Source organism: Ammospiza nelsoni, chromosome 22 (assembly GCF_027579445.1).
Source record: "Ammospiza nelsoni isolate bAmmNel1 chromosome 22, bAmmNel1.pri, whole genome shotgun sequence".
Classification (NCBI taxonomy): Eukaryota; Metazoa; Chordata; class Aves; order Passeriformes; family Passerellidae; genus Ammospiza; species Ammospiza nelsoni.
In genome coordinates this window covers 443,983-468,896 of record NC_080654.1, presented here as the reverse complement: position 1 = coordinate 468,896, position 24,914 = coordinate 443,983, and the positions used below count along the sequence as shown (strand labels likewise).

At 54.9% G+C, this 24,914-nt stretch overlaps 2 protein-coding genes across 4 annotated transcripts in view; one reads left to right on the top strand and one right to left on the bottom strand.

Moving 5' to 3' along the window:
- The window catches only part of SAMD11 (sterile alpha motif domain containing 11), a 64,993-nt gene extending 62,487 nt beyond the window's left edge, over positions 1–2,506 (top strand). Inside the window, exon 14 of the mRNA XM_059487595.1 lies at positions 1,077–2,506. Coding sequence (XP_059343578.1) covers positions 1,077–1,310 — 234 coding nt within the window. The 3' untranslated portion in view covers positions 1,311–2,506. The remainder of the gene's footprint in view (positions 1–1,076) is intronic.
- NOC2L (NOC2 like nucleolar associated transcriptional repressor) lies at positions 1,450–24,018 on the bottom strand. Of its 3 annotated transcripts, none has more exons than XM_059487597.1 (19): positions 23,990–24,018; positions 23,679–23,858; positions 23,108–23,276; positions 22,596–22,712; positions 21,460–21,577; positions 21,034–21,124; positions 20,722–20,800; positions 18,901–19,011; positions 17,883–17,996; positions 16,390–16,578; positions 14,403–14,542; positions 12,645–12,756; positions 10,904–11,017; positions 10,646–10,747; positions 7,753–7,896; positions 7,388–7,501; positions 4,747–4,882; positions 3,914–4,048; positions 1,450–3,405 (listed from the first exon to the last, which is right to left on the bottom strand). In XM_059487597.1, exons 1-19 carry the CDS (start codon positions 24,007–24,009, stop codon positions 3,257–3,259), a joined length of 2,334 nt encoding a protein of 777 aa, XP_059343580.1. In that variant the 5' UTR covers positions 24,010–24,018; the 3' UTR covers positions 1,450–3,256. The 3 variants fall into 3 exon arrangements, with proteins under 3 accessions (XP_059343580.1, XP_059343579.1, XP_059343582.1); XM_059487596.1 differs by having other exon boundaries at positions 1,451–3,402; positions 23,108–23,279; XM_059487599.1 differs by having other exon boundaries at positions 1,451–3,402.
- Between the last annotated feature and the right edge of the window lie 896 nt (positions 24,019–24,914).

Here is a 24,914-nt window from a genome sequence, read left to right as displayed (position 1 = left end):
GAATAACAGGGAAGCTCTAAATGGGCTGGTTCCAGCCACAGCAGTTCCATTCCCCCTCCCCTCAGGGGGACTCAAACCCTGCTGGATCCTTTCCCTCTGAGTGCTGGGCAATCCCTGCTGCCCGTGCTGTGCCCTGGGATTGTCCTGCAGGGCTGTGGCAGTGCCAGCCCTGGCACGGCTCCCCAGCCCACGCTGCTCGTGCTGCCTTGGAACAAACAATGAGAGACTTTAGTGCTTTCCCTGCAGCCCTCCCTGTTTATGAGGGGGCTCGTAAAAAGGGTCTGTGGGCAATTGTTCCCCGTGGGTTAATTCAGGAGGAAATAAAACTCTTATGTTCCTTAAAAAACAAGAGAGCCCTGAACAGCTCGGAGATGGGGCTTGGGGCGGGGGGAATGTGAGATACGAGCTTGAAAAACGCCTTCAATTTCAATAGCGTTTAAAGTTGTATAACCAGGCAGGGCTGGGAGTTGGACGGGGGGAGCAGAGCCCCGATGCTGCTCCCTGAATAATGTCCCACTTGTCTGGGTCCAGCAGCAGCCCCTGGTTTTGGTTAAGCTCAAATGGGAAGCAGCTGTGGAGGTGCTGGGAGGGAGGCAGGAGCTGCTGCAGCAGGGAGAGGTTCAGCAGTTTTGTTTTCCCTCCCTGCCTTGGCCCTTTGAAGAGCAATTCCTGCAGTGCTGTGCCCTGGGCAGAGGGAGAGCAGCGCCCTGTGAAGTGTCCATGGGTAAGAGGGCAGGGATGAGCCCGGGCCCCTCAGCTGGGCTGTCCCAGCACACCAGGGCAGCCCTGGGCTCCGGCAGTGCCCAGGAACAGGAGCAGGGCTGCAGGACAGAATCCGAGAGGAGAGGAGAGGAGGAAACCGTCCCTGCTCTGGTTTTCAGGGGCACTGGGATGGGATTGCTCCATAGAGCATCAATCCCATCCATGCCAGCCCTGCCATGGGGGGACACTTAGCACCGTCCCCGGGTGCTCCAAGGTGTCACAGCCAGGGCTGTTTGAACTCTTCTCTCAGCAGCAGCCCTGGCGCCCTGCACACCCCTGGTCTCCCACCCTCACTGTTTCCCCGTTTCCCGCAGGTGGCCAAGCGCCTGGGCCGGGTGCTGTGCATGGCCGGGTTCCCGCTGGCGCTGCCGCTGCAGCCGCCGGGGCTGCGGCCCCCGGAGCGGGAGGCGGCCCCGGGCGAGCTCCGCCCGGCCTCCACCGGCAGCGTGGCCTCGCCCTTCGGCGGCGCCGCGCCCAGCCGGGGCTCCCCGAAGCAGGAGAACGGCAACGCCGCCCTGCTCGGCGACACCACCAAGCCCCCGTCCTAACGGGGCCAGCGCCCCCACCGCAGGAACGGTCTCTTTTGGGTGGTTTTTTATTTTGGATGCGTTTGCTTTTTTTTTTATTTGTTTGGGGAAAATAAAAGAAGAACCACGGAGATTTCTGAACTGTCAAAAAAAAAAAAAAAAAAAGATTGAAAGGGAAGGAAGGAAAATGATCCAAAGATGTTGTCGTGGGACGACGCCAAGTGAAGAGAAGGATGCTGGAGGATGGAGGCAGCGTTGCCGTCCCTTCCACGCTGCTCGGTGGAGCTGCAGAGCCCTGCACAGGAGGCACGGACAGGCTGCTCTCTGCCTTGGGAACCCGGGCTGTGCCTCCACGGGGAGGGGAAGGGGCTCTGCTGCTGCCCCGGTACCTGGAGCGAACAATCCCATCCACGGGCACCCCAGCCAAGCTCTCCTCCTCCCTGCAACCGGGCTCACGTCCTCATTCAGGTGTTCTATGCATCTCTAGCAACTTTGAAAACAATACCAAAGACAGACAAAAAGGATAAAAAGACAAAAAAAAAAAGAGACAAAAAACAAAAGGACAGAAGGCAAGTTCCCGTCCATGTTTACTTCGTGCGGATGGTACAGAGCCACCCTGCCCTGGCACAGGGGCCTGGCAGTGCCCAGAGAGGGGACGGTGCCCGTGCCCCAGCCCTGCAGGGGTGGATGGATTTCCCCTGGGATGGTCGGGTCCAGGAGCAGCAGCTGCTCTGGGGGAGGAGGCTCCTGTGTGTGCAGCCTTGCTCCAGAGGTGGCTCAGTGCACACCTGGCTGCTGGTTCCAGAGGTGGCTCAGTGCACATCTGGCTGCTGTGGCCCACCAGACAGACCCCTGCCCCCCCAGCCCTGGCTGCAGGGAGGGGGCCAGGCTGAAGCAATGGGCAGAGTTTTTACTACTGTGAATGAGCTGGGAACTGCTGGGGGTGACCTCCTGTGACTTGTACAGTTGTGAGCAACAATCACATGTGGTACTTTTCTCTCTCTCCCTCTCCTCCCCCCCATCCCCTTTTTATTTTTGGGTTTGTTTTTTGTTTAAACGTTGCACGTGCTGCCGTTTTTCTTACAGAATAGCTTTGGTGGTACTTTAGCTTCTTTATATTGTAAAAAAAGGAAAAAAAAATTCATTATCCATCACATCACGATAAAAATGCTTTCCAGCAATCAATTTAAATAAAAAAGAAAAACACTTAATTTACAGATGGTACCTGGCTTTACCGAAGCAGTCTCTGTCCTTCCTTTCCACATTCCTGCCTGGAATCCCATCCAGGCTTGGCTCCCAGCTGGCACAAGGCAGCCAAGTTAGAGCCAGGAGAAAAAGGGAATTCCTTTCTCTTTGGGAATGACAGGTAAGTTAAAATCCTCTACAAAGTGATTTTTTTTTTTTTACAGTTAAAATGGTGCAGTTCTCACCTGGGCAGTGATTCCTAAATTATCAATTTTGCCTTTCCTTATTCCTTCACGCCTGCACGTCCCTAACCCAAGAAACTTTAATTGAAAGTTTCCTTCTGCAGCACACTTGGAGCAGCCTGAACTGATCAGGGCTTCCAGGGAAGCTGCAAAGCTCTGGTGGAGTCTCTGCAGTCCTTAAGGCACTCTGGGCAGCAGGAGGGTTCGGGGATGGCCCCAGAGCTGAATCTGGGGTGGCTGCTGGGGCAGAGAGGGGGAACCTTGGACAAACCCTCACCCTGCCCTTGCTCAGCTCACTCAGCAGGAGCTGGAAGTGAACCCTGTGCTATTGAAAGCAGATTTTAATGGGGTTTTATTCCCTCTGCTGAGCAGTTTGTACTGGCCTTGACTCGGCCTCGGGTTTATTGGTACCAAAAGCAGAACTGGTAGAAAAAGCTGGAGAAGTCCAAGTTGAGCTGCAAAGTCCAGGCTGTGGATGTGGGGCTGGTCCCAGCTGAGCTCCAGGTGCTGCAGGGCTCGGGCTGGACAGGGCTGGGCTGCTCAGTCCTCATCAGAAAACTCCAGGTCCTGCACCAGGTCCTCCCCTCCCTGTGCCAGCTGCTGCAGGTCCGAGCGGGACAGGCCCTGGGGGCAGCTCCTCCTCTGCTGGGCACCCTGGGCACGCTGGGCTCCTTCCCTGCCTTCCTCTGCTGGGGAGAGACACAGGGTCAGGGATCCTGCCTGCCTGCCTGCCTGCCAGGGGTCACTAATTAATGCCAGGCACTCATTAACTCATCCTGGAGAGCCCTGCAGGGCTGGGCACAGCAGCTGTGCCTGGGGGGCACAGGAGCCCAAAGTGCCCCACAGGGGCAGGAACAGGAGCCCAAAGTGCCCCCCCTGGGGCAGACACAGGAGCCCAAAGTGCCCCAGGAACAAGAGCCCAGAGTTCCCCAGGAACAGGAGGCCAAAGTGCCCCAGTGGGGCTGGAACACCAAGGGAAATTTGGGAGCTCTCCAGCAAGGAAAGGGTTACCCCGTGCCCCTGTGCCCCAGGTGAAGGGTGAGGGCACCCTGGGGTGGCACCTGCAGGGTCTGTGTGCATTTAACCCCTTGCTCCCTGCAGCTCAGGGCTGCCAGCTCTGCCCTCAGGGTCCGTGCAGCCCCTCCTGGCACCCTGCAGGACAGAAAGCCCTGGTGCTGTCAGGAACTCCCCACTCACCCTCTGCCTCGCTGTCCTCTTCCAGCTCTTCCTCCTCGTCCTCCTCCACCTCGTAATTTCCTTCTTCATCATCATCCTCCTCCCCAAACTCCTTGCTGCTGGCTTCTGAGCTGTCATCTGAGGCCGTGCCCTTCCCTGCAGGGGTTCAGGGTGTGAGTGAACACGAGCAGCAGCACAGGTGAGGGAGGGAAGACTCACCCAAGGGCAGATTTCTCCTCATTTCTCACTGACATCCCCCCAAAGGCACTTCCCTGTGCTGCAGGGGCCCAGCACCTCCTCCTGAGCCATTCCCAATTCCCAGCTTTCCCTTTCTGCCAGAAATCCTGCTGGAAACAGGAGAGCAGGAGCCTCCCCTGGATCCACAGCACCAAGGAGGGGCTGCAGATTCCCCTCCCTCCCTTCCTGCTCTTCTCACACACCCAGGACATCCCAAACCCCAGGGAACTCCCAGATTCATCCCAAACTCTGTGCTCAGCTTCTAGGCAGGCTGCACAATTTCCTGTGGCCCTCTCGTGGTCACAGCCAGGTGACACCAGCCCCTGCTCTCCGGGATTTCTGGGCTCCTTGGGAGCATCAGGCAGGATAACATGAATGATAAAAGAAATTAATCAGAATTGCAGCAAGGACAGGAGCAAAGGTCCCCGTGCTGGTGGGAGCCCCTGCCATGCACAGAACCTGCTCAGGGATTGTGGAAAGGGAAAATGGGACTGTGGACAAGGAAAAAGGGGACTGTGGACAAGGAAAAAGGAGCTGTGGACAAGGAAACTGGAATTGTGGACAAGGAAAAGGGGATTGTGGACAAGGAGAAGGCAAGCCCAGCCCCAGCCCTGTACCTTTCACAGAGAATCCACCATTCTCCTCCTCAGAGTCACTGTCCAGCTCAAAGAGATCCTTGAATTCCTTCTTATCCTCCTCCTTTCTCTCATCCGGCCTCCTGCGTTTGATTTCTGGGAAGTTCAAGTCTTCAAGCTGGAAAGCAAACAAACCCCAGCGTAGGAGCAGCCCTCACTTGTGCTGTTGAGTGCCAAAGGCTGTGTTTAGAGGCAGAACTTGGCTCTGCCCAGAGCAGCTGGGGCTGTGAGCTGCCAGCCAGACTTGTGAGGGTCCCAGGGGTGAGGGAGGCTCACAGAGCTCTGCTCTGCAATGATCCTGCCCTCACAAACTGCCTTAGCTCTTGGAACATGCAGGGCTGGCAGCCCAGCAGGGATGAGGATGAGGATGAGGATATCCGTCCACGGGGCACCTCAGGAGCAGCAGATCCTGAGCCACCCCCTGGGTTTGGGTGCAGATTTCAGCGTTCCAGGCGCTGGGGATGCTCAAGGGCTGCATCCATGCCCTGCAGGAGATGGATGGGCCCGGGGCCCCTGGAGCAGGCAGCCAACATCGATGCCATTAACTCCCCTCCATTGACACCACCCCGGTGCTCTTTACACCTCTCCGGAGGGGGATTAGGGGCAGGATTTACCTGCAAGGGCTCAGGCCAGCAGGGCAGAGACAATCAGAACGCAAATGAAACCCCACTGCTCTGAGAGCTCAGCCTGCCTGGCTGCTCACCCCTCCTGGGAGGCACTGGGGCACCAGCACACACCAGGGCTGGCCTGGAAACGCTCAGCACTCATCTGCTGCCCCTGGCACCCCCAGAGCACCCCAAAGCCTCTCCAGGCTGAGCACAGCCACCCCCAGCAGCCAGAACAGACACAGGGGCAGGAGATGGAGCTGCGGCTTTGCTCCTGCAGCCAATTCCAGCCATCTCCCCCAGCCTGCTCAGGGTTATGGTCCCCAGCTGGGCCATATTGATCCTGGGGCTGAGCACTGCCCAGCAGGGATGGCAGGGAAGGGAATAAATCACCCTCCACCACCGCAGGGGCCTCATTTTAAATCATCATCATCCTCCCCCTGCTCTTCCTGCCACAGGGGAGAGGCCTCTGCTCCTCCCTGTCTGTGCTGGGAGCAGCTCAGGGCTGGCTTTAAAAACCAACCAGCCCAGAGGCGCCAAGGAGGAGATTTGGATAGCAAAATGGACAGAGGCACTGCCAAAGTGCTGCTCTCACCTGCCCCCACGGCTGGCATCCACCCCAGGCTGGTCAGAGCGCCCCAGGATGGTGTGGGCAGGAAAGGACCCCAAATCTCCCCCAGCTCCATGGCAGGGCCCCCTTGCACTGCCCAGAGCCTCCTCCAGCCTGGCCCTGCACCGTGCAGGGATGGGACAGCCCCAGGCGGGTTATGCTGCAGCCCCACCAAGGGGTGAAAGCATTTTCCACAATTCCCATCATTTCCATCGTTCCCCCCATTTCTGGGGCACAAGGCAGGCTCCTGTCCTGGCAGCAGGGGTTTGCCAGCTGGGGGTTCCACATTCCCACAGGGAAAAATCCCCATTTGCAAAGGCAGCTCTGGGGGACATCGGCACAACCTGAGCACATCAAACACGACCTGGTGCTGGCTGAGCTGTGCCACTCCCCCATTCTGAGACCCCTCAGGATGGGCACAAAATTAACCCAGCGTGCTCTGCAGTGGCCCCAGAGGACTGAGACCTGCACTGGCACAGCCCACAGCCCTGTGCTCATCACACACAAACACTAATTAGCTAATTAGGGGGCCAGCCTTTTAATCCCCAGCTAGAGGGCTGCTATCTGCAGGGTCTCACCAAGCTGATTAGTCCCCATCCCATTAAAAAGCATTGGGAAAAGCAAATGGAATGGGCAGGCAGGGTCAGAGCTGCTGTCTGAGGCAGGCTGCAGCTCCCAGCCAGGCTGGCTTTCTTTTTCTCCTGTTATTGCCTTTCTTCCCCAATGGCTGCTAATGGGACATGGATTTTCCCAGCCCTAATGGGCCTCATGGTGTTCCCTCTCCTGCTGGGGCTCACAAAGCTGCATCATTAAGGCACCAGTCCCCACCGAGGCACACAACAGCCCCATTCACCAGCGGGGCTGCAGGGCAGCCTGCAGCACAGCAAACCCCAAATCTGCTTCTCTTTGAACACAGCAAACCCCAAATCTGTCTCTCTGCATCGCAAATCCTCTCTGAACAGAGCAAACCCCAAATGTGCCTCTGTCTGCTGAGAGCAAACCCCAAATGTGCCTCTGCAGAGCAAACCCCAAATCTGATTTTTTCTGAACAGAGCAAACCCCAAATCTGCCTCTCTCTGTACAGAAAAAAACCCTTAAATCTGCCTTTCTTAACAGGAAAAAGACCCCCAAATCTGCCTTTCTGAACAGGAAAAAACCCCCAAATCTGCAGAGAGCTGCTCCAACAGCAGGGCAATGTCCCACCACAGCAGCAGGGCCAGTCTGGGGCAGGAGCTTGGCCCCACTCTGGGCTGTCCCTGTCCCCATTCCCAGGCTGTGCTGTCCCCTCTGCTGTCCCCCAGCCCCTGTCCCCATTCCCAGGCTGTCCCCCTGTCCCCATTGCTGTCCCCTATCCCAGCACCCCGTTCCCTGGCTGTCCCCAGGGTCACACCCAGGGTTTGCTGCTCACCCTTTCCTTGCCACTGATCTCCAGCTGGATCTCCTTCTCCCTCAGCTTCTTCCACTGTGTGTAGTACCTGCTCAGGGGCGTGCCCTCCTCCTTCAGCTGCTTCTCCCACTGCTCCTGTGGGCAAAGGACACACACACACACATTCCAAGGGTTTCCAGGCTGTTTCCAGCCAGCACGGGCAGCCAGGGGCACACGGTGGGGACCCTTTCCCAACCCCATTTTCCCAGCTCCTGGGTCAGGAGTGGTGGCACTGGGAACTGCCCCCAGGCCTGGGCACCGCAGGGACACACAGGGAGCCAAAAACTGAAGTGGAAAAGTGTCCGTCCCTTGTCCCCATGCTGTCCCCATGCTGTCCCCATGCTCACCACAGCAGCCGTGCTGGCCACCCCAAAGGTCACTCTCTGCCTCCTGCTGCAGATGTGGGCTGAGTTCTCCTGCAGCTTCTCCAGCAGCTGCCTCATGGGCCTGCAGTAGTTGGCCACCTTGCACTCCTTCAGGAAGGATTTCAGCTGCAGGAGGAAAGGGACAGGAAGAACTGAAGCCATGGCAGGGAGCCTTGTCCCTGTCCCTCCAGCACACCCCAGCTGCCAGCACAGCACCAGCCCAGAAAAATGGGAATTGAGAGCCAGACCTTCCCTGCCTCCCCCAAAGCACAAAGAAACCATCAACACAATTCCTCTGCTGCTGAAGCCTGTCCTGCCCTCACCCTCCCCTCCTAAAATATTTATTTTTTATAGGTGCTGCCTATTTATCTCCACTGAGAGATGCATTTGTCATTGGATTTATCTCCCTTGATCCCCCAGCTGCAGCCCCAGATCCATTCCATCCGCTGCCACATCCACTATCACTTTTCTTCCCTTGCAAAAGTGTCACCAGAAATCCTGCAGCACTCTGGGCTCTGCCATGGCACTCTGGAGCTGTGTGCTCCCTGCACGGCCCCTGCTCCATCCCTGCTCCATCCCTGCACGGCCCCTGCTCCATCCCTGCACGGCCCCTGCTCCATCCCTGCACAGCCCCTGCTCCATCCCTGCTCCATCCCTGCACGGCCCCTGCTCCATCCCTGCACAGCCCCTGCTCCATCCCTGCTCCATCCCTGCACGGCCCCTGCTCCATCCCTGCACGGCCCCTGCTCCATCCCTGCTCCATCCCTGCACGGCCCCTGCTCCATCCCTGCACAGCCCCTGCTCCATCCCTGCTCCATCCCTGCACGGCCCCTGCTCCATCCCTGCACAGCCCCTGCTCCATCCCTGCTCCATCCCTGCACGGCCCCTGCTCCATCCCTGCACGGCCCCTGCTCCATCCCTGCTCCATCCCTGCACGGCCCCTGCTCCATCCCTGCTCCATCCCTGCTCCATCCCTGCACAGCACCTGCTCCATCCCTGCACGGCCCCTGCTCCATCCCTGCTCCCCTCACAGTCCCACCCCTGGCTGCCACGGAAATTAATGGAACCCAACGAGATCTCAGCCCTGGCTGGAGAGGCAGGGACACAACCAGGGCAGTAAAAGAGGACAAAGGACAGAGAGGGGAGAAGCAGGGTCTGTGTGTGCTTTTCCCTGCTCTGCCAAATGGAGCAAGGGGATCTCAGCAGAGCGAAGCGCTCAGCACACCCACGTGTGTCTGTGCACATGGCACTGAGGCTTCCCAGCCCAGCCCTGTCATTGCTGGGGCTGCTTCTGTCCCAGTGCCAGCCTGAAACACCACAGAGCAAAACCCCAGAGCAAAACCCCGGCTGCTCTGACTGGAAGTGCTGCAGGGGAGCCAAACCCTGCGCAGCTCCCTGCTCGCACAGGGACATTGCCCTGGGGACAGGGCTGGGGACAGCAGCAGCAGGAGAGCTGCTGGCAGGGCAGGGCAGGGCAGGGCAGGGGCTCTTCCCCCAGCCCCTGCAGGCAGAGACCCCACGGGTCAGCCCTGGGCCAGCAGCAGCAGCAGCAGCTTTGAAGTGCCTCCCATCCCCACTGGCTCTCCTGCCTTGCAGCAGAGAATTTGGGAAGCAGAGCCTGGGAAGCTCAGCCCAGCTCCCCCCAGAGCAGAGGAGGAGGAGGAGGAGGAGGAGGAGGAGGAGGAGGAGGGACACAGCCCCTGCCAGCTGGAGCAGCCCAGCAGGGAGGGAGGCAGGCTGGGCACACATGGATGGAAGCTCTCCAGCAGAAAATGCTCTCCCCAGGCAGCTTTTGGGAGCCAAGGGCAGCCCCAGCCTGGCAGACACCCCGGGGCTGTGGGCAGAGCAGCCAGGCAGGAATGCAGCAATGCAGGGATGCAGCAATGCAGGGATGCAGCAATGCAATGCCCTGCACAGCTCCTGCTGCAGGCAGGAATGCAGGAATGCCCTGCACAGCTCCCAGAGCTGCTGGCTGCAGCACAGGGCTGCCAACAGGGGGGACAGGCACAGCCACAGGCTCAGGAGCTGCTCTGGCTGCTCACACAGGGGCTGCCAGCTCCCAGCAGCCATGGCAGCCCTGTGCCAGCCCGGGGCACACAGCCAAGAGCCTGGCACATGCCAGCCCCTGACAGATGCCAGCTCTCAGCAGGGATGCAGAGTTCTGCTCCCCAAACAGCCTGTGGGGCACAGCCAGGGCTCCCCCAGCACCAGGGACACCCCAAGGTGTGCAGGGGCTGGTGGCACACAGCAGGACAAGCACAGGTTCGTGTCCCCACAGAGGATGTGACAGCAGCCAGTCCTGAGGTAAAAGCAGAGGGAATGAGGGATCACATCCCAACAGTGGCACACTGAGCTGGGCTGTCTGCAGCTCCAGGTGAGGGAGCCTGAGAAGGGAGGGAAGACTGGGGAAGGGAAGACTGGAAGGAGAGATTGGGAAGGGAAGATTGGGAAGGGAAAGATTGGGAAGGCCAGACTGGCAGGGAAGATTGCCATCTTGTGGAGAGCACCTCGGGGAGGCTGAGCACAAGGAAAAGCTGGGGCTCAGAGCAGGTTCTGCTCCCAGACCCCACAGCAGCAGCTCTGAACGCCCAAGAACTCAGCTGACTTCACCATCCCAGCCCCATCCCAGAGCAGTTCTGCAGCCTCTGGCTCCCAACAGATGGCAAACTCCAGAGCACCTTCCCCTGCCTCCAGCCTAACTGGATGGGATGCCTCTGTTCTTCCCCAAAACACAAATAAAAATTAAAATAAAAATTAAGCACAGGTAAATGGCTCTCCTCTCATTCTGAGGGCCATCCTGAGGTCACTGTTAGTTTAAATCATTCATCCCACCCTGTGCACACTCATGGCACCCCCAAAGTGCCTGCCCCCTTACCTGGATGACAGTGGGCAGAACCAGCTCTGGGAAGCCAATGCTGTGGGCTTGGCCATGCAGATACTCCAGCAGCAGGTCATAGAGCTGGTCAATGAGCCCATCCTGAGCAGGAGAAACACAAATCACGGGACTGGGTACGACCTGAACCCCTCAGAACTCCTACAGCACCCAAACCCAGCCTGGGAAAGGCGTGTCCAGCCTCTGGGGACAGGGACATGGGGCACATTCCTTGTCACAGGGAGCCCAGGTCCCACTCACCCTGAAGGCCTTTTCCTGCAGGTTGGCATTGGAGAGTTTCAGGATCACAGCAAAGTTGATGGGCTTGGAACTCATCCGTCCTGGCTTCTTGTTGAAATCCACTTGCTGGAAAACCTGGGAGAGAAAAAAAAAAATAAAAAAAGAGTGTAAAGGTGATCACAGCACAAATCAACCAGCACACAACCCAGCCAAGGGCAGGCAGGTGGTGGCAGAGCCAAGAAAACAATCCAGGAACCCCAATTCCTGCTCACTGCCCCACAGCATTCCCAAATATCCCAGGCAGGGACAGGGAAGGAGCAAACAAAGCCCCACCTGAGGCTGTGGAGCCCTGGCTGTGCAAGGTGCTGGGGTGTGAAGAGGAAACCAACACAAGCAAGGGCGCAGGAAGCTGGGGTTTGCTCCTCAGCCCCACTTTGTCACGGTCAGAGGCTGCACCCCAGAGCTGGAGTGGGGTTTGGAGCTGTCCCTGAAGGTGAGGAGAGTTCCAAAGCAACACAAAGTGATGTTCACACCAAATTCGCTACTGTCACTGAAATCACTGTCCCAGGACACCTGATCCAACCACTGGTCTGAAGCAAGGTCCCATGTGGCCATCAGGGGAGGCTCCAATGTCATTTAAACATAAAAAAGCCACCAGCTGATGACATCTGCTGGCACCCAGAGAGGGGTGAGGAGCCCGTCCTGCTCACCCACGCCCTGCAGCAGCCCCAGCTCCTCTCTCCAGTGCCCAAACACTCTGGGACTGCCCTCGAGAGCAGGGAACCATTTCCCTGCCTGTGAGCAGCAGCAGCACATGCACCAGCAGCCCATCCCCGCGGAGGGGATGCAGCACAGGGAGGCTGCCAGGAGGCAGAGGCTGCTCAGGTCACAGCAGTGCCCCCAGGCCACAGGAGCAGGAGGCTGCTATTGATTCCCGACATTTTATTTGTCAATCCAGGTTCTCTGGGAGGGAGGGACAGGAGTGCAAACAAAGAGGCCCTGCCTGGGGGATCGATGGCACAAACCACGTTACGCACAGTTATTTCTGTGGCCCAAACACAGCTATCGATCCCCAGGTCAGCCTCTGGGGCTCCCTGGCACCCTCCAGGCAGGCAGGGGAGGGCAGCCAGGGGCGCTGGCAGTGCCCAGGAGGTGGCAGGGCCTCAGGGCAGGGAGGAAGTGTGGCTCCCACGCTGAGGGCTGCAGCCAGGCCGGGCACGGCCTCACTGATGTCCAGGAACCCTGGGGGCAGGCTGGGAGGGGATAATGAGGGACCAGGGGCCACAGAACCTCACCAGGAAACCACAGGCAGACTGAGGGCAGGACAGGCAGGAAGGAGAGGGATTCAGGGATTTCTGGCACTCCCAGTTGCCACGTGGGGAGTGGGCAGGGAGCTGGGACGCAGCAATTCCATTTTCTCAGCTCCCAGGCCTCCTTCAGGAAGATATGTGTAAGTTTTTTTCATTCTTGAAGTGTTTTTTCCTTCCATTTCCCACTGTCTGCAGTCAGGAACCACTGTGCCCTCACCAGAGATGACCACAGCAGCAGCACGGGGCTGGGGAATTCCTGCAGCTCTGAATTCCCCCTGTGCCTGGGGGGCCATGCTGCGCCCGGCTGCTCCAGGCACAGCTCCCACACTGTAAAAGCTGAATTCCAGTTTCCGTTTTCTTTTTCCTCAGCAATTGTGGTGCTGCCTGCCAGGGCTCTGAGGGAGTGGGAGCCCAGAGCTGCTGCTGAGGGCGTGCAGCAGGCACCAACCCACCTCCAGGATGAAGGGCAGCACGGGGATGAAGGTCCTGGTGCTCTGCGACAGCAGCGTGAGGGCACGGATGCAGTGCATGCGCAGGGGGTAGAACCGAGACGTTGGCACCAGCCTGGGCAGCAAAACCAGAGAAATAAAAAGAAATAAAAATTAAAAATCTTAAATAAAAATAAAAAATAATTAAAATATTGAATAAGAATAAATTTTAGCATATTAAATAAATAAAAAAATTATGAAATAAAAAGAAATAAAAATGTTAAATAAAATTTAAAATATTAAATAAAATTAAAATTTAAAATATTAAATAAAACTAATAAAAATAAATATATTAAACAAAATTTAAATAATAAAAATATTAAAAATAATAAGAATATTAAATAAAAATAAATAAAAATAAATATATTAAATAAAACTATAATAAAAATATTAAACCATTAAATAAAAAGAATAAACAGTAAATAGTAAATAAAAATAAAAAATTAAATACAACTAAATTAAAATAAAAATATTAAATAAAAATAAAATATTAAATGAAAACAATTTTAAAGTATTAAATAAAAAGAAATAAAATAGTAAATAAAGAGAATAAAATTAGTAAATAAAAATAAATAAAAATAAATATAATAAATAAAATTAAATTCAAATAAAAATAATAAAAATATTAAATAAAAACACAGTGCCTGTCCCATGGAGCCACAGCCCCCAGAGCTGCCACTCTGCCTCCTCCACAGCCCAGCCTGGCTCCGAGGGGATCCAGGTGGGATCTGACTCTGTTTTCCCAAGGCTGGAATCACAGAATCAGGGAATGGTTTGGGTTGGAAGGGACCTAAAGCTGATCCAGTGCCATGGCAGGGACACCTTGCACTGTCCCAGGCTGCTCCAAGCCCTGTCCGGCCTGGCCTTGGGCACTGCCAGGGGTGGGACAGCCCCAGCTGCTCTGGGACATCCATTCCAGGGCCTGCCCACTCTCAGGAGCAGGGATTTTTTCCTGCTCTCTCATCTGAAGCCCCCTCTCTCAGTTTGGAGCCACTCCCTGTGTCCTGTCCCTCCATCCTTTGGAAATCCTGTCTCCATCTCCCTTGCAGCTCCTTCAGCTCCTGGAAGGGCACAGTGAGGTGACCCCAAACCCCCAAAGCCTCACCAGGCAGTTCCTGCAGCTCATGCCAAGCTGCTCAAACCCTGCTGGGCCTCACCCCATGCCCTGCCCCAGCCCCAGCCCCTGGGTGATCTGCAGGACAGGCAGGGAGGTGCCTGGATCCATCCCAGAGCAGGGGGGTGCCAGGGGGATGTTTGCATCCTCTTATCTGATCGTTTAAATCTGCTTATCTCCATCACCGTGGGGAGCTCCTCCAGAGCTGGCTTTAGAGCTGAGAATCTGGTTAGCAGAGCTAACAGGATTTGGGAGATCACCAGAGATCCCCAAATTCCCTCAATGCTAATGTTAACAGGCACCTCAGAGCACAAACATTTCATCCATCTGAGCTGACGTGAGGAGGGAATTCTCAGCAGACACCCTGAAAACAACAACTGTGGCCCACTTCTTCCAGTCCCAACAAACAGGCACCAAAAATGCAGCTTCTGAATGCATTTACAGAGCTGCAGGTGAGGATTTTCTGGATCATTTTCCTTGCAGTCACAAGGATAATCTGCCCAGGTTATTCAGGCTGAGACTTCTCTTGTATAAAGAAGAAAGAATAACCCACATAACACCAAATAACACACCAAAGCCAAGCAAAAAGAACGAGGAACCCCACTCACTTGATGCAGCCAATGATGACCTGTGTCAAGGGGTAGATGAGGGGCTCCATGACCTCACTGGGGTGGATGGTGCTGAGAACTCGACACCAGAAGTACAGGCAGTGGATGTACTGCCAGTTGTAGACTGACTGGAAGTTCTCCTGCAGGAAAAATAAAGGCAGAAAAGTGAAAATGTGGCATTTGAAGGGTGCTCACTCTGCTCCCTGCCCAGGGAGGAATAACAACGCTGGAGCTGCCATCCCCAGGGCAGCAAATTCACTGGTACCAGTGCCTGAAGGAAATAAAGTGAATAAAAACAGGCTGCTGTGCTAAGTGGGGCTGCTTTGAGAAGGAAAAGTTCCCAACCTCCCAGCAGGGACTGGGATTGGCCAGGGACAGGGAACCTGAGCTGAGCACTGGAGAAAGGATCAAACAGCACTTTTGGGGAATCCTGAGCTGAGCAATGCAGCAAATATCAGCCCAGCACTTCTGGGGAATCCTGAATAATAATAAAATATAAAAGCCCAGCTGGAGCAGGATTCCCTGAAGGAAACCCTTCCCTCAGTCCTGCAGCTCTGCAGGTATTGCCCAAACCAGCAGACTGCACTCACAAGGTGCCTCAGCCCCCATTTGTGGTTTTTCCCAGATTTCCAAGGCCCAGCTGATCTCTCCTGCATGGAGCAGCAGGATGATGCACAGTCCTGAGACAGGCACAGAATGTTTAACTGCAGCCACTGGGCCAAGCCTTGCAGCAGGGCCCTGAGCCAAGGCACAGCTGGACGTGGCAGGGCTGTGCCAGCTCTCCCCAGGTCACTGGGATGCACCACAAAGATTTTCTCAGCTCCTCCTGCACAGAGCAGACGAGCAATCTGCTCTGGTAATCACCTTCCAGCACCATCCCTGCCCATTCAGACAGGCTTAGTGCTTGCATTTGGACACTCTGGTGGTGCCATGCCCATCTGAAGGGCCACGAGACCCCCCAGCTGTGAAATCAAATGGATTTACTCCTTGTCTGGGCCACAACTGAGGGTGTAAGGAGCCAGCGCAATCCAATTAGGGGATCTGAAGCCCAGACTTCATTTATCTCTGCTTATTTATCCCCATGTCTGACAGGCCAGGAGATTTAGCTGGGCACCAACCCTGCCCTGTTTGGGGGCAGCTCAGCAATTAATCTGTGGGGTCTGTTTTGCTAAACAGGACAAAATCCAGGATTAGCAATCTGACTCAGACTTCCCAGGTCACACTGGAGGTGCCTGAAACCAGGGCTGCTCCCAATGCTCTGAGCTGCTTTGTTAAGTCCATTAAATGCCCCAGAATTTGCTGGGGAGCTGCAACACCCCAGGGTGGCCTAGGAAGAGCTGTAAAACCAGCCTAGGGCTAGTTGCAAGGAAAAAGCCACAGAGACAGCCATGTTGTGGCAGTTTTGTGTTCCCCTTGGGATGCCTTCTGCAGCTGCAGTGTGCCTGGAGCTCTGCGCTTTGTGGTTTCCATAACCCTACCCATATGTGCTTTACCTGCTTGTTTCACACCAGAGGCTGCTGTACACTGTGATATATTCTGCTTACAATGTGCCATTTCTTCCTCAGCACTAACAGAGCCTCCCTCGGGCTCCTGTCCTGCCCGTGGTCTATCCTGCCACGGCCATGTCATAAATCCCCTCTTTACGCCTGTACCTGTGCCCAGCCCCGCTGCAGGGAGCCCCAGGAGGATGAGGATGAAGATGAGGAGGGTGCCCAGCAACAGATCCCCTGTTTATGCAGTAACTGTGCCCAGCCCTGCTGCAGGGAGCCCCAGGAGGATGAGGATGAAGATGAGGAGGGTGCCCAGCAACAGATCCCCTGTTTATGCAGTAACTGTGCCCAGCCCCGCTGCAGGGAGCCCCAGGAGGATGAGGATGAGCAGGGTGCCCAGCAATAAATCCCTTCTTTACACCTGTACCTGTGCCCAGCCCCGCTGCAGGGAGCCCCAGGAGGATGAGGATGAGGATGAAGATGAGGAGGGTGCCCACCTTCTTCCTGAGGGTCATGGCGCTGCGCAGGTGGATGGCCAGCTGGCGGATGTAGATGAAGCTGTGCTGGTAGGACGTGGCGCTGTCCAGGGCCAGCATCTCCGTCAGTGTCCTCTGCATGAAGTTGATCATGGGCAGCACGTTGGGAGAGGTGAACCTGGAGTTCTTCACAAAGGCAATGTACATTTGCTGCCAGGGGAAGAGGATGAGAAAGCAGCGTGTAAAATAGGAGTAAAAAGCATTCAGGGACTCCTCTGCCCCTCCCAGTGTGACCAAACTGTCACTGTGAGCTCAGGTTAGAGACTGATGAGGCACACTCTTCTTCAAGCAGTGAAAGAAGTGAACTAATTATAAATTAAGAAGAAAATTAATTATAGATATTTAATGTATTCATAGAAATAATACATATATTATTATTTAATATAAATAATAAATACAAAGCATTTAAAATAAATAATATGTATAAATAATATTTAATATAAATAAAAAATATAAAGCATAGCCTGAATTTACACAGTTTTCTATAACTATTGTTCCTAATTCTAATTGGTTGGTAACCAGCTGTTACCTTGTCTGATTGCTCACTTCACTAGGTGGTTGCATGCTTGTGTCTCTTTCTAGATATTGTTTGCATTTTTCTTTCAATGATTCAGGACAGTTTTTACAGGTGCTGTTAACAGTTACAGCCTTGGAGAATAAGCACATTTTCACTGTTATAGGATTTTATTCTTATGGGAACTCGTCAGGCTAGCTTAACTAGGTAAGTTCCCATCAGAATACTCATACTGTCTTAGTAAGGCCTAAACTAGGTTTTACAAGGCCTTTCTTCTGTAAGGTTTTGCTTATATTTAACACCAAACCATGGCTGAAGTGCTGCTCTGATCACAGAAAGGAGTAAGCCAGCCTGTCCCTTCTGCAGGGGAGACAGGAGTTTGGCTTGGCCATGTGCCCAGCACTGCTTGGCAGCAAGGGGACAAGGCTGCAGGAGGGGCTGGACACCTGGGGATGGCTGGGCACAGCTCTCCTGCTCAGTGCCACTGTGGCAGGCAGGAAAATACACCTGGGCACCCAGCTGGAAGGCCAGAGCAGCTCAGGAGGATGGCAGCACCCAGGAACCTGGGGATGCAGATTCATCAACACCAGAGACCCCCCTGCTCAGTCTCTGTACCCCCAGCAGCAAGGGCAGCACTGGGAAGCAGGAACCACCCTGACCTGACAGAATTTCTGCCCTCTTTGGATCTCTGGAGGCTGCCAGCAGTGGGAAGCAGGAATCCTCCTGAGCGCACAGAATTTCTGCCCTCTTTGGGTCTCTGGAGGCTGCCAGCAGTGGGAAGCAGGAATCCCCCTGAGCGCACAGAATTTCTGCCCTGTTTGGCTCTCTGCAGGCTGCCTGCATCACCTCCTGCACCTGCTCAGCTGCAGCTCAAGGCTCTGAGGTATTTGCACACAACCTGAGGAAGAAAAGGCGCAGAGCTCAGCAAAGCCAGGCTTACCTTGAGCAGGGGGCTGAGGTAAACCTCCTTCTTGTGCCTGCAGATCTTGTTCAGCACCAGGAAGGCCAGGACCCTGACTGTCTCCTCCCCTGTGCTCCACAGAGTGATGGTTTGCTGGGACAAACCACACAGACAGGTGAGTGAAGGCACACAGAGCTCCTGGCTGGCCACACACACGCCTGAACCTCTGTCCTTCCCAGCAGAGGTGACACAGAGGTGACACAATGTGCTGTCAGTCAGTCACTGGCAGCCCTCCTGTCCTCACACTCTGGCTGGGACACCACACACACAGCCCAGGCTGATGTTTCCATGGTCAATAAAGGAACCTGTCCAAAACCAGCACCTCTAAACAATACTCAGCTTTCATTTGTGTGGTTAAACACACATTTGAACTCTCCTGAGTGACTCCATCTCCCTCAGGAGCACCTGGTGCCCCCACAACCAGCCAGCTCAGCTGCACCAGTGAAGAGCCCAGCACAGAGGGGCTCAGTGCAGGGCTGGAAGAGCCCTCTCAGAAACGCCTGCAGCAGCTGGGAGGTGTGCCAGCCTCCAGCCCTGCCTGACTCCAGCCATCTCCAGCACCAAAGGCTCCCTGGCTGCTTGCAGAGCTGCAGTTTGCAGTCGATGCCACCCTGCTGCCCCTGTGTCCCCCACACCTCCTGTGCTGCTGCTCACGCTCAGCAGCTGAGACTGAGCTGCCACAGAAATATTCCACCCCCAGCACAGGCATTCCCAGGGCCTGGCAGCGATCCCTCCATCTGGGAGGAGGAAGCAGCTTCCCAAAACACCTCCCTGGGGAGCAGCAGCATCAAACAGAGCCACCCCCACAGCCACCTCAGCCTGGCATCACCCCGTGGCACCTGCAGAGAGGCAGGAACGCTCTGCAGGAACAGCAGCAAAGCAGGGAACTCTACAGGGGACTGCCTGCCAGGGGATGCAGCCCAAACACCACAAATGCTCAGCTGAAGGAGGGAAAAGCACCTCAGAGGCCAATGGCACATCCCAGCTGCGCCCTTACCTTGAGCAGGGCCCGGCACTGCTTGGGGAAGGACAGGTAGTATGGGACTGTGGAGTTCACGTGCTGCAGGACTGCTGCACCCACTGAGGCCTCTGTCAGGCAGGACAGCAGCTGTGGAGGAGAGAGAAACACCCCCAGTTGGCAGGCAGGGCTGTCACCCTCCTGTGCCAGCTGAATTTCACTGGTTCCCAACACTGCTCGGCCAGGAAGGAGCTCACACAAACCCAACAGCTGGATCAGGGCAGGAGCAGGGGGTGAGAGCTGCCCTGCAGGTCCCTCAGCCTGGGACTGGGGGCTGCACTTTATCTGCAGTGCAGGACACCAAAATGGCCAGGGCAGAGGGGAAAGAGCTGCCCTGCAGGTCCCTCAGCCTGGGGATGGGGGCTCAGGGTGCTGTCCCTGCATGGTTCATGGCCCCTGAGCTCACCACACAGCACCTCCCTCATGGACACTGCAAAATCCCATTTATCTGCAGTGCAGGACACCAGAATGGCCAGGGCAGAGGGGAAAGAGCTGCCCTGCAGGTCCCTCAGCCTGGGCATGGGGGCTCCACTTTATTTTCTGCAGTGCAGGACACCAGAATGGCCCAACTGCCCCTCAGTCTGCACAAGGAAACATCACCTGAGCTGCCTGGCAGCACGCTGGATTTCTCCAGGATTTCGGGGTGGGAAGGTGGAATTCTCTGGGTATTTGGGTCACCTCTCCCTCAAGGAAAGGCTCTGACAAAATGTGAGGAACCAAACCTGTGTGTGTGCAGCTTGTCCAGCTCAGCTCACTGCAGCAAACCCAGATTCCAGTCAAGGTGAGCTCCAGGTGACTCTGAGAGGCTCTGCCTGATGCAGCCCCAGCTGCTGGAAGCAGCACAGGCATTTTGTCCACAGCTAATTTGCCTCCTCACCCTCCTCCTCGCTCTGCAAGGATTCTGGACTGAGCAGACTTGGCCAAGGACACCAAAAGGAGAAGACTTTGTTCAGAAATGGTGCCAGAAAACCCACAGTGGTGAAGGCTGGGGCTGAGGGCTCTCAGGAGACAGCCCAGGAGCAGGGATTGCTCCCAGGGACTGCATTCCCAGGGACTGCATTCCCAGCTTTTCCCTGTCTGCAATGCTCTGCTGCTGGAGAGAGGCACCACAGCTTGAGAGGAAAAAAAAAAGAAAAAGCAAAAAGCTCTCCTGATCCAATTGCTCTTTCTGCTAAGTCATTGTGCCAGCTCCCAGCTGAGGCACAGCAGTTCCTGGTTGTCACTCCTGGCATCCCTTCCCTCAGTGCTGAAGAATCAGTGTTGGTTTGCTTTTAATATTCCAATTTGGGGATACTAACAAAGCAATCTCAAAATAAAATTAAGTGGGGGCAGGAGTTTCCTCCAGAAATAATCCATAAATCATCTCTGAAACACCAGAAATTTTGCATGGGTGGGATGGAACTTTGTCATAGTCAGAAATGCCTCATGTGAGATCACCAAGAGAACATCTCAGAGTTTGCCTCAAGTGCAGAGATCACAGCACCAAAAACTGAATTAATGATGCAGAATGCAGAACACACAATGCAAACTCCTTTAAAGCCTATTAAATATTAATCTGCCAGACAAATTAAAACAGAGAGAGCTGCCAGAATGTTAATTCAACCCTTCTTCACTGCCTTACCTATTCTGACCCAAGCATCCTCTGAAGCTCCACGTTGTTAATTGGACCAAGTAATTCCAAAACAACCCAGGGAAACAATGAGCACAAATCTCATGGGGGCAAACCCCACCTGCCTCACCCCAAAACAGCCCAGCAAGGCACAGAGTGGCCCACAACCAGAAAATGATCATGTTTCTTACCTGTATGGTACAGCCAAGATAAACTTTGATGTCCAGTCGTAGCTTTCCCCACAGGGGGCTGGTGGAAGGGAGAACCATTCTGGAAAGGAGCAAGAGCTGGGTTTAGCTTTAAAAAAACCCCAAATAAATCAGATTTCAGCAGCAAAACGAGCAGTGAGATCAATTCCTTCTTCCTTGGGGGAAGCAAAGGAGAGCCCTGTGAGCAGCAGCAGGCACTCAGTGTTTGGATGAGCTGGCATCCCTTCCCCAGGTCCAAAGGCAGCTCTGGAAACCCCCCCAGCTTTCCTGAACATCCCAAGCCCCCAGACTCACTTGAGCTTGTTCTTGGGGGCTTTGGGGAGCAGCAGCTTGTGCAGGAGGTAGAACAGGTCCCGGATACAGAAGGACACCAGGGCGTTGAACACTGGGTGAAACAAGGCAGGAAAGCACTGTAAGTGATTTTCCATGAATTCTGGCTTTCCTCATGGGAAAAGGGGACCCTGGGGAACTGAAACCAGTGATTTCCATGGCAGAACTCGTGCATTTCCTTCTAGAACCCCCAGTCTGCCTCATATTCCATTTTTTATCAAAGATCAGCAGGCACAGGGGCCACCTCCCCGAGGAAACAGCACCAAAGCCACCCTTGAAGGAAAAGCTCCCAGAGCAGCAGAGCAGGACAAGCTCCTGGATGCACTGAAAGGGTGAATAAGTCCTGCCAGGGCTCATCCCAACTCCCCCAGATGATTCCCCTTCCCTCACCTGCAGTGTCAGTCACCTGGAACTTGCTGGGGTCACCACCACTGTCCCCTTTGGTGGTGGCCACAGCTGCCTTGTAGGCCTGGGTGATCTCATGGAAGAGCTTTGGGGTGAGATTCCTCTGGGGAGAGAAGAAAAGGGGGTGTTAAGGGAAGCAAGGGATCTCCTGGAGCTCCTGACTGGGACAGGGGACTGGAATTCACTGGGAATTTGATGGCAAACAGAGCTCCATCCTCAGGCATCAGGGCAGGGTTAACAAACTCAGTGCCCCCCCTGAAATTGGCTTTGAATCGCTGAGGCTGGTGAAGGAATTAAACAACAGCAAGCACCTTCAAATTTGAGCTTCATTCCCCTCAGCTATTCCATCCTGCTAAATATGGCACTAAGAAAGCTCCTGGAGCTGCCAGAGGGTAAAAACCCCAAATTTGATCATTCTGGCCTCTTCTGAGCCACACTTCTGCAGCTTCCCCCTCATACGGGATGGCAGCACTTGAATTGTACAGCCCAAAGTCAAGCTGAAGGCACAAGAGCTCTGGGGGCTGGGGACAGAAATTTTGTGCCAGATGAACAAACAAACAGATAAACAAATAAATAAGTAAGTAAATAAATAAATAAATAAATAAAATTTATGCGAGATAAACTAACAAACAAATTTTGTGAAAGATGAACCAATAAATAAATAAATCTTGTGCCAGATGAACCAATAAATAAACAAACAAATAAATAATTTTTGTGTCAGATGAACAAATAAATAAATAATTTTGTGCCAGATGAACCAATAAATTAATTAATTAATTAATTAATTAATTTTGTGCCAGATGGACCAATAAATAAATAAATAAATTTTGTGCTGGATGGACAAATAAATTTTGAGCAAGATGAACAAATAAATAAATAATTTTGTGCCAGATGAACCAATAAATAAATAAATAACGAATATAAGAAGAAATAATTTTTGCACTGGATGAACAAATAAATAAATAAATTTCGTGCAAGATGAACAAATAAATAAATAAATTTTCTGCCACATGAACAAATAAATGAATAAACTTTGTGGCAGATGAACAAACCCCAAGCTGGCCCTTTTAGAGGCAGAGAGGAGAACCCCCCAGTGCTGTGTGCTCCCACTCCCTGCTCACCTGGGCAGCTTTCTTCCACTCCTCCACCATCTTCAAGCTCACATGGATGAGGGAAACTTTCTTCCTTTTGACTTTTTCTTGCTCTTCGTCTTCATCTTCATCCTCGTCACTGGCTTCCTAGAGAGAGCAGCAGGAGGGGCTGAGGAGAGGTTTCTCCGAGCCCTGGCTGGCCCCAGCTCCCACTGAGCACTGCTGAGGAGGGAGGCAGGCAGGGCTGACGGGGAGCGCTGCCCCAGCACTCTGTGCCAAGCAGGGATGCTTCACATGGAACAAACACCTGATGGGGTGACAGCCCAGGGTATGGGGAACGAATCCTCCCTGTGAGGCTGGCACAGGGAGCCTGGGGCTGCTCCACCCCTGGAGGTGCCCCAGGCCAGGCTGGGCAGGGCTTGGAGCAGCCTGGGCTCCGAGCTGGATGAGTTCCAAGTCCCTTTCCAGCCCAAATCACTCAGGGCTGGCACTGGAACACAAACACTGCCCGTGGCACTGAGGTGTGTGATGCCAGCAGGTACCTCCAGGGTGTCAGGGGGTCTGTGCAGAGCCTCCTCCTCCTCTGAGCTGTCCGAGGCGTCAAAGTCCAGCAGCTTGCGGTCGTTCTCCTGCAGGAACTTGTAAAACTCGGGGTCTCTGTCCTTCAGCCTGGAGAGCTGATCCTTGTGCTCTGACGCCTTTCCCTTCTTCCTGCTGGGACAGAATAAATGGTTCATTAACTGTTCATTAACTGCTCGGAGCTCTGCTGAGGCTGGGACAAAAACATTTTGTTAAGGATTAAGAAATCTTGACAGCAAGATACCAGACTGCAGTGGGATAGATGGAAACACATGAAAAAACCATCACAAATCTGTTCCTCAGTTCCTCAGAGTAGCTGCAGTGATGGGGACCACACCATTTCCCTGGGCAGCCCCTGCCAAAGCCTGACCACCCTTTCCATGGAGAAATTCCTCCTGATGTCCCCCCTGAGCCTGCCCTGGTGACACTGAGGGTGTTCCCTGGGAGCAGAGCCCCGCCTGGGGCTGTCCCCTCCTGTCAGGGGCTTGTGGAAAGCAGAAAAATCTCCTTTTGTGCCGGCTGAGCGCCTCTCACCTGCCCGGCCGTGCCTGCAGCCCCTGGGCCGCCTTCCCGCTCGGCCGTCTCTGCCTCGCAGTGCCATTAAGGGCCCGGCCGCCTTCCTCCTCCTCATCCTCCTCATCCTCCCAGCCACCGTCATGCTCCGAGTCCGAGCCGGCAGCGAGGAACTCGTCCAGGCTCAGCTCCTCCAGTTTTCTGCGGGGGACAAAAGAGTGTGAGGGGGGAAGGGAGCGTGTGTGAGGGGAGAGAAAGGAACGTGTGTGAGGGGAAGGCCCATCCCGGCGTGTCCGGGCCCGCTCCCGGCTCCCCTCCGGCGCCGCGCTCACCTCCTCCCGGGGGCCGCCATGCTGCCTCCGCCACGCGGCCGCCACTTCCGGTCCCGGCGTACAGCGCGGGCGGGGCGGGGCGATCAGACCACGCCCATAAATATGTAAATTTAGCTCATTTTCATGTTTAGCCACTCCCCATAACAACACTGGCTCCGCCCCTCTGTGTTGGCCCCGCCCCGCCCGCCGATCCCTCTGTCCCGGGCATTCCCGGGCAGGATCGGGGCCAGCGAGGGACGGGAAGGAAAAGGATTGGATTGTCTCCCTTCTCCGCAGTGCAGAGCCCGTGCCCCGAGTGCCCTGACCAGTTCTGGGCCCCTCAGTTCGGGGAGAACACTGGGGGTGCTGCTGTGTGTCCACTGGAAGGGGGTTGGGATGCTGTGTGTCCACTGGAAGGACATTGAAGGGCTGGAGTGTGTCCACTGGGAGGGTATCGGGGTGCAGTGTGTCCATTGGAAGGATATTGGGGTGCAGTGTGTCCACTGGAAGGACACTGCGGGGCTGCAGTGTGTCTGACAAAGGGGAATGGAGCTGGGGAAGGGTCTGCGCCACATGTTCTATGGAGGAGCTGAGCCTGGAGAAAAGAAGGCTCAGATGGGACCTTCTCACCCTGCACACCAACCTGACAGGAGGCTGTAGCCAGGTAGTGGTCAGTCTCTTTGCCCACGTAACAAGTGACAGGACACGAGGACGGAGTTTTAAGCTGCACCGGGGCTGGTTTGAGGCTGGACACCAGCATGAATTTCTCCATGGAAAGGCAGACCAGGCCTTGGCAGGGGTTGCACAGTGACGGGTTGGAGTCCCCATCCCTGGAAGTGGCACTCCGTGCTCTGGGCTGTGACAAGGCGTTCATCAGCCCCAGGCTGGCCTCCCTGGAGGTGTCCAGGAGCTCCTGGAGGTGGCACTCAGTACTTTGGGCGGTGAC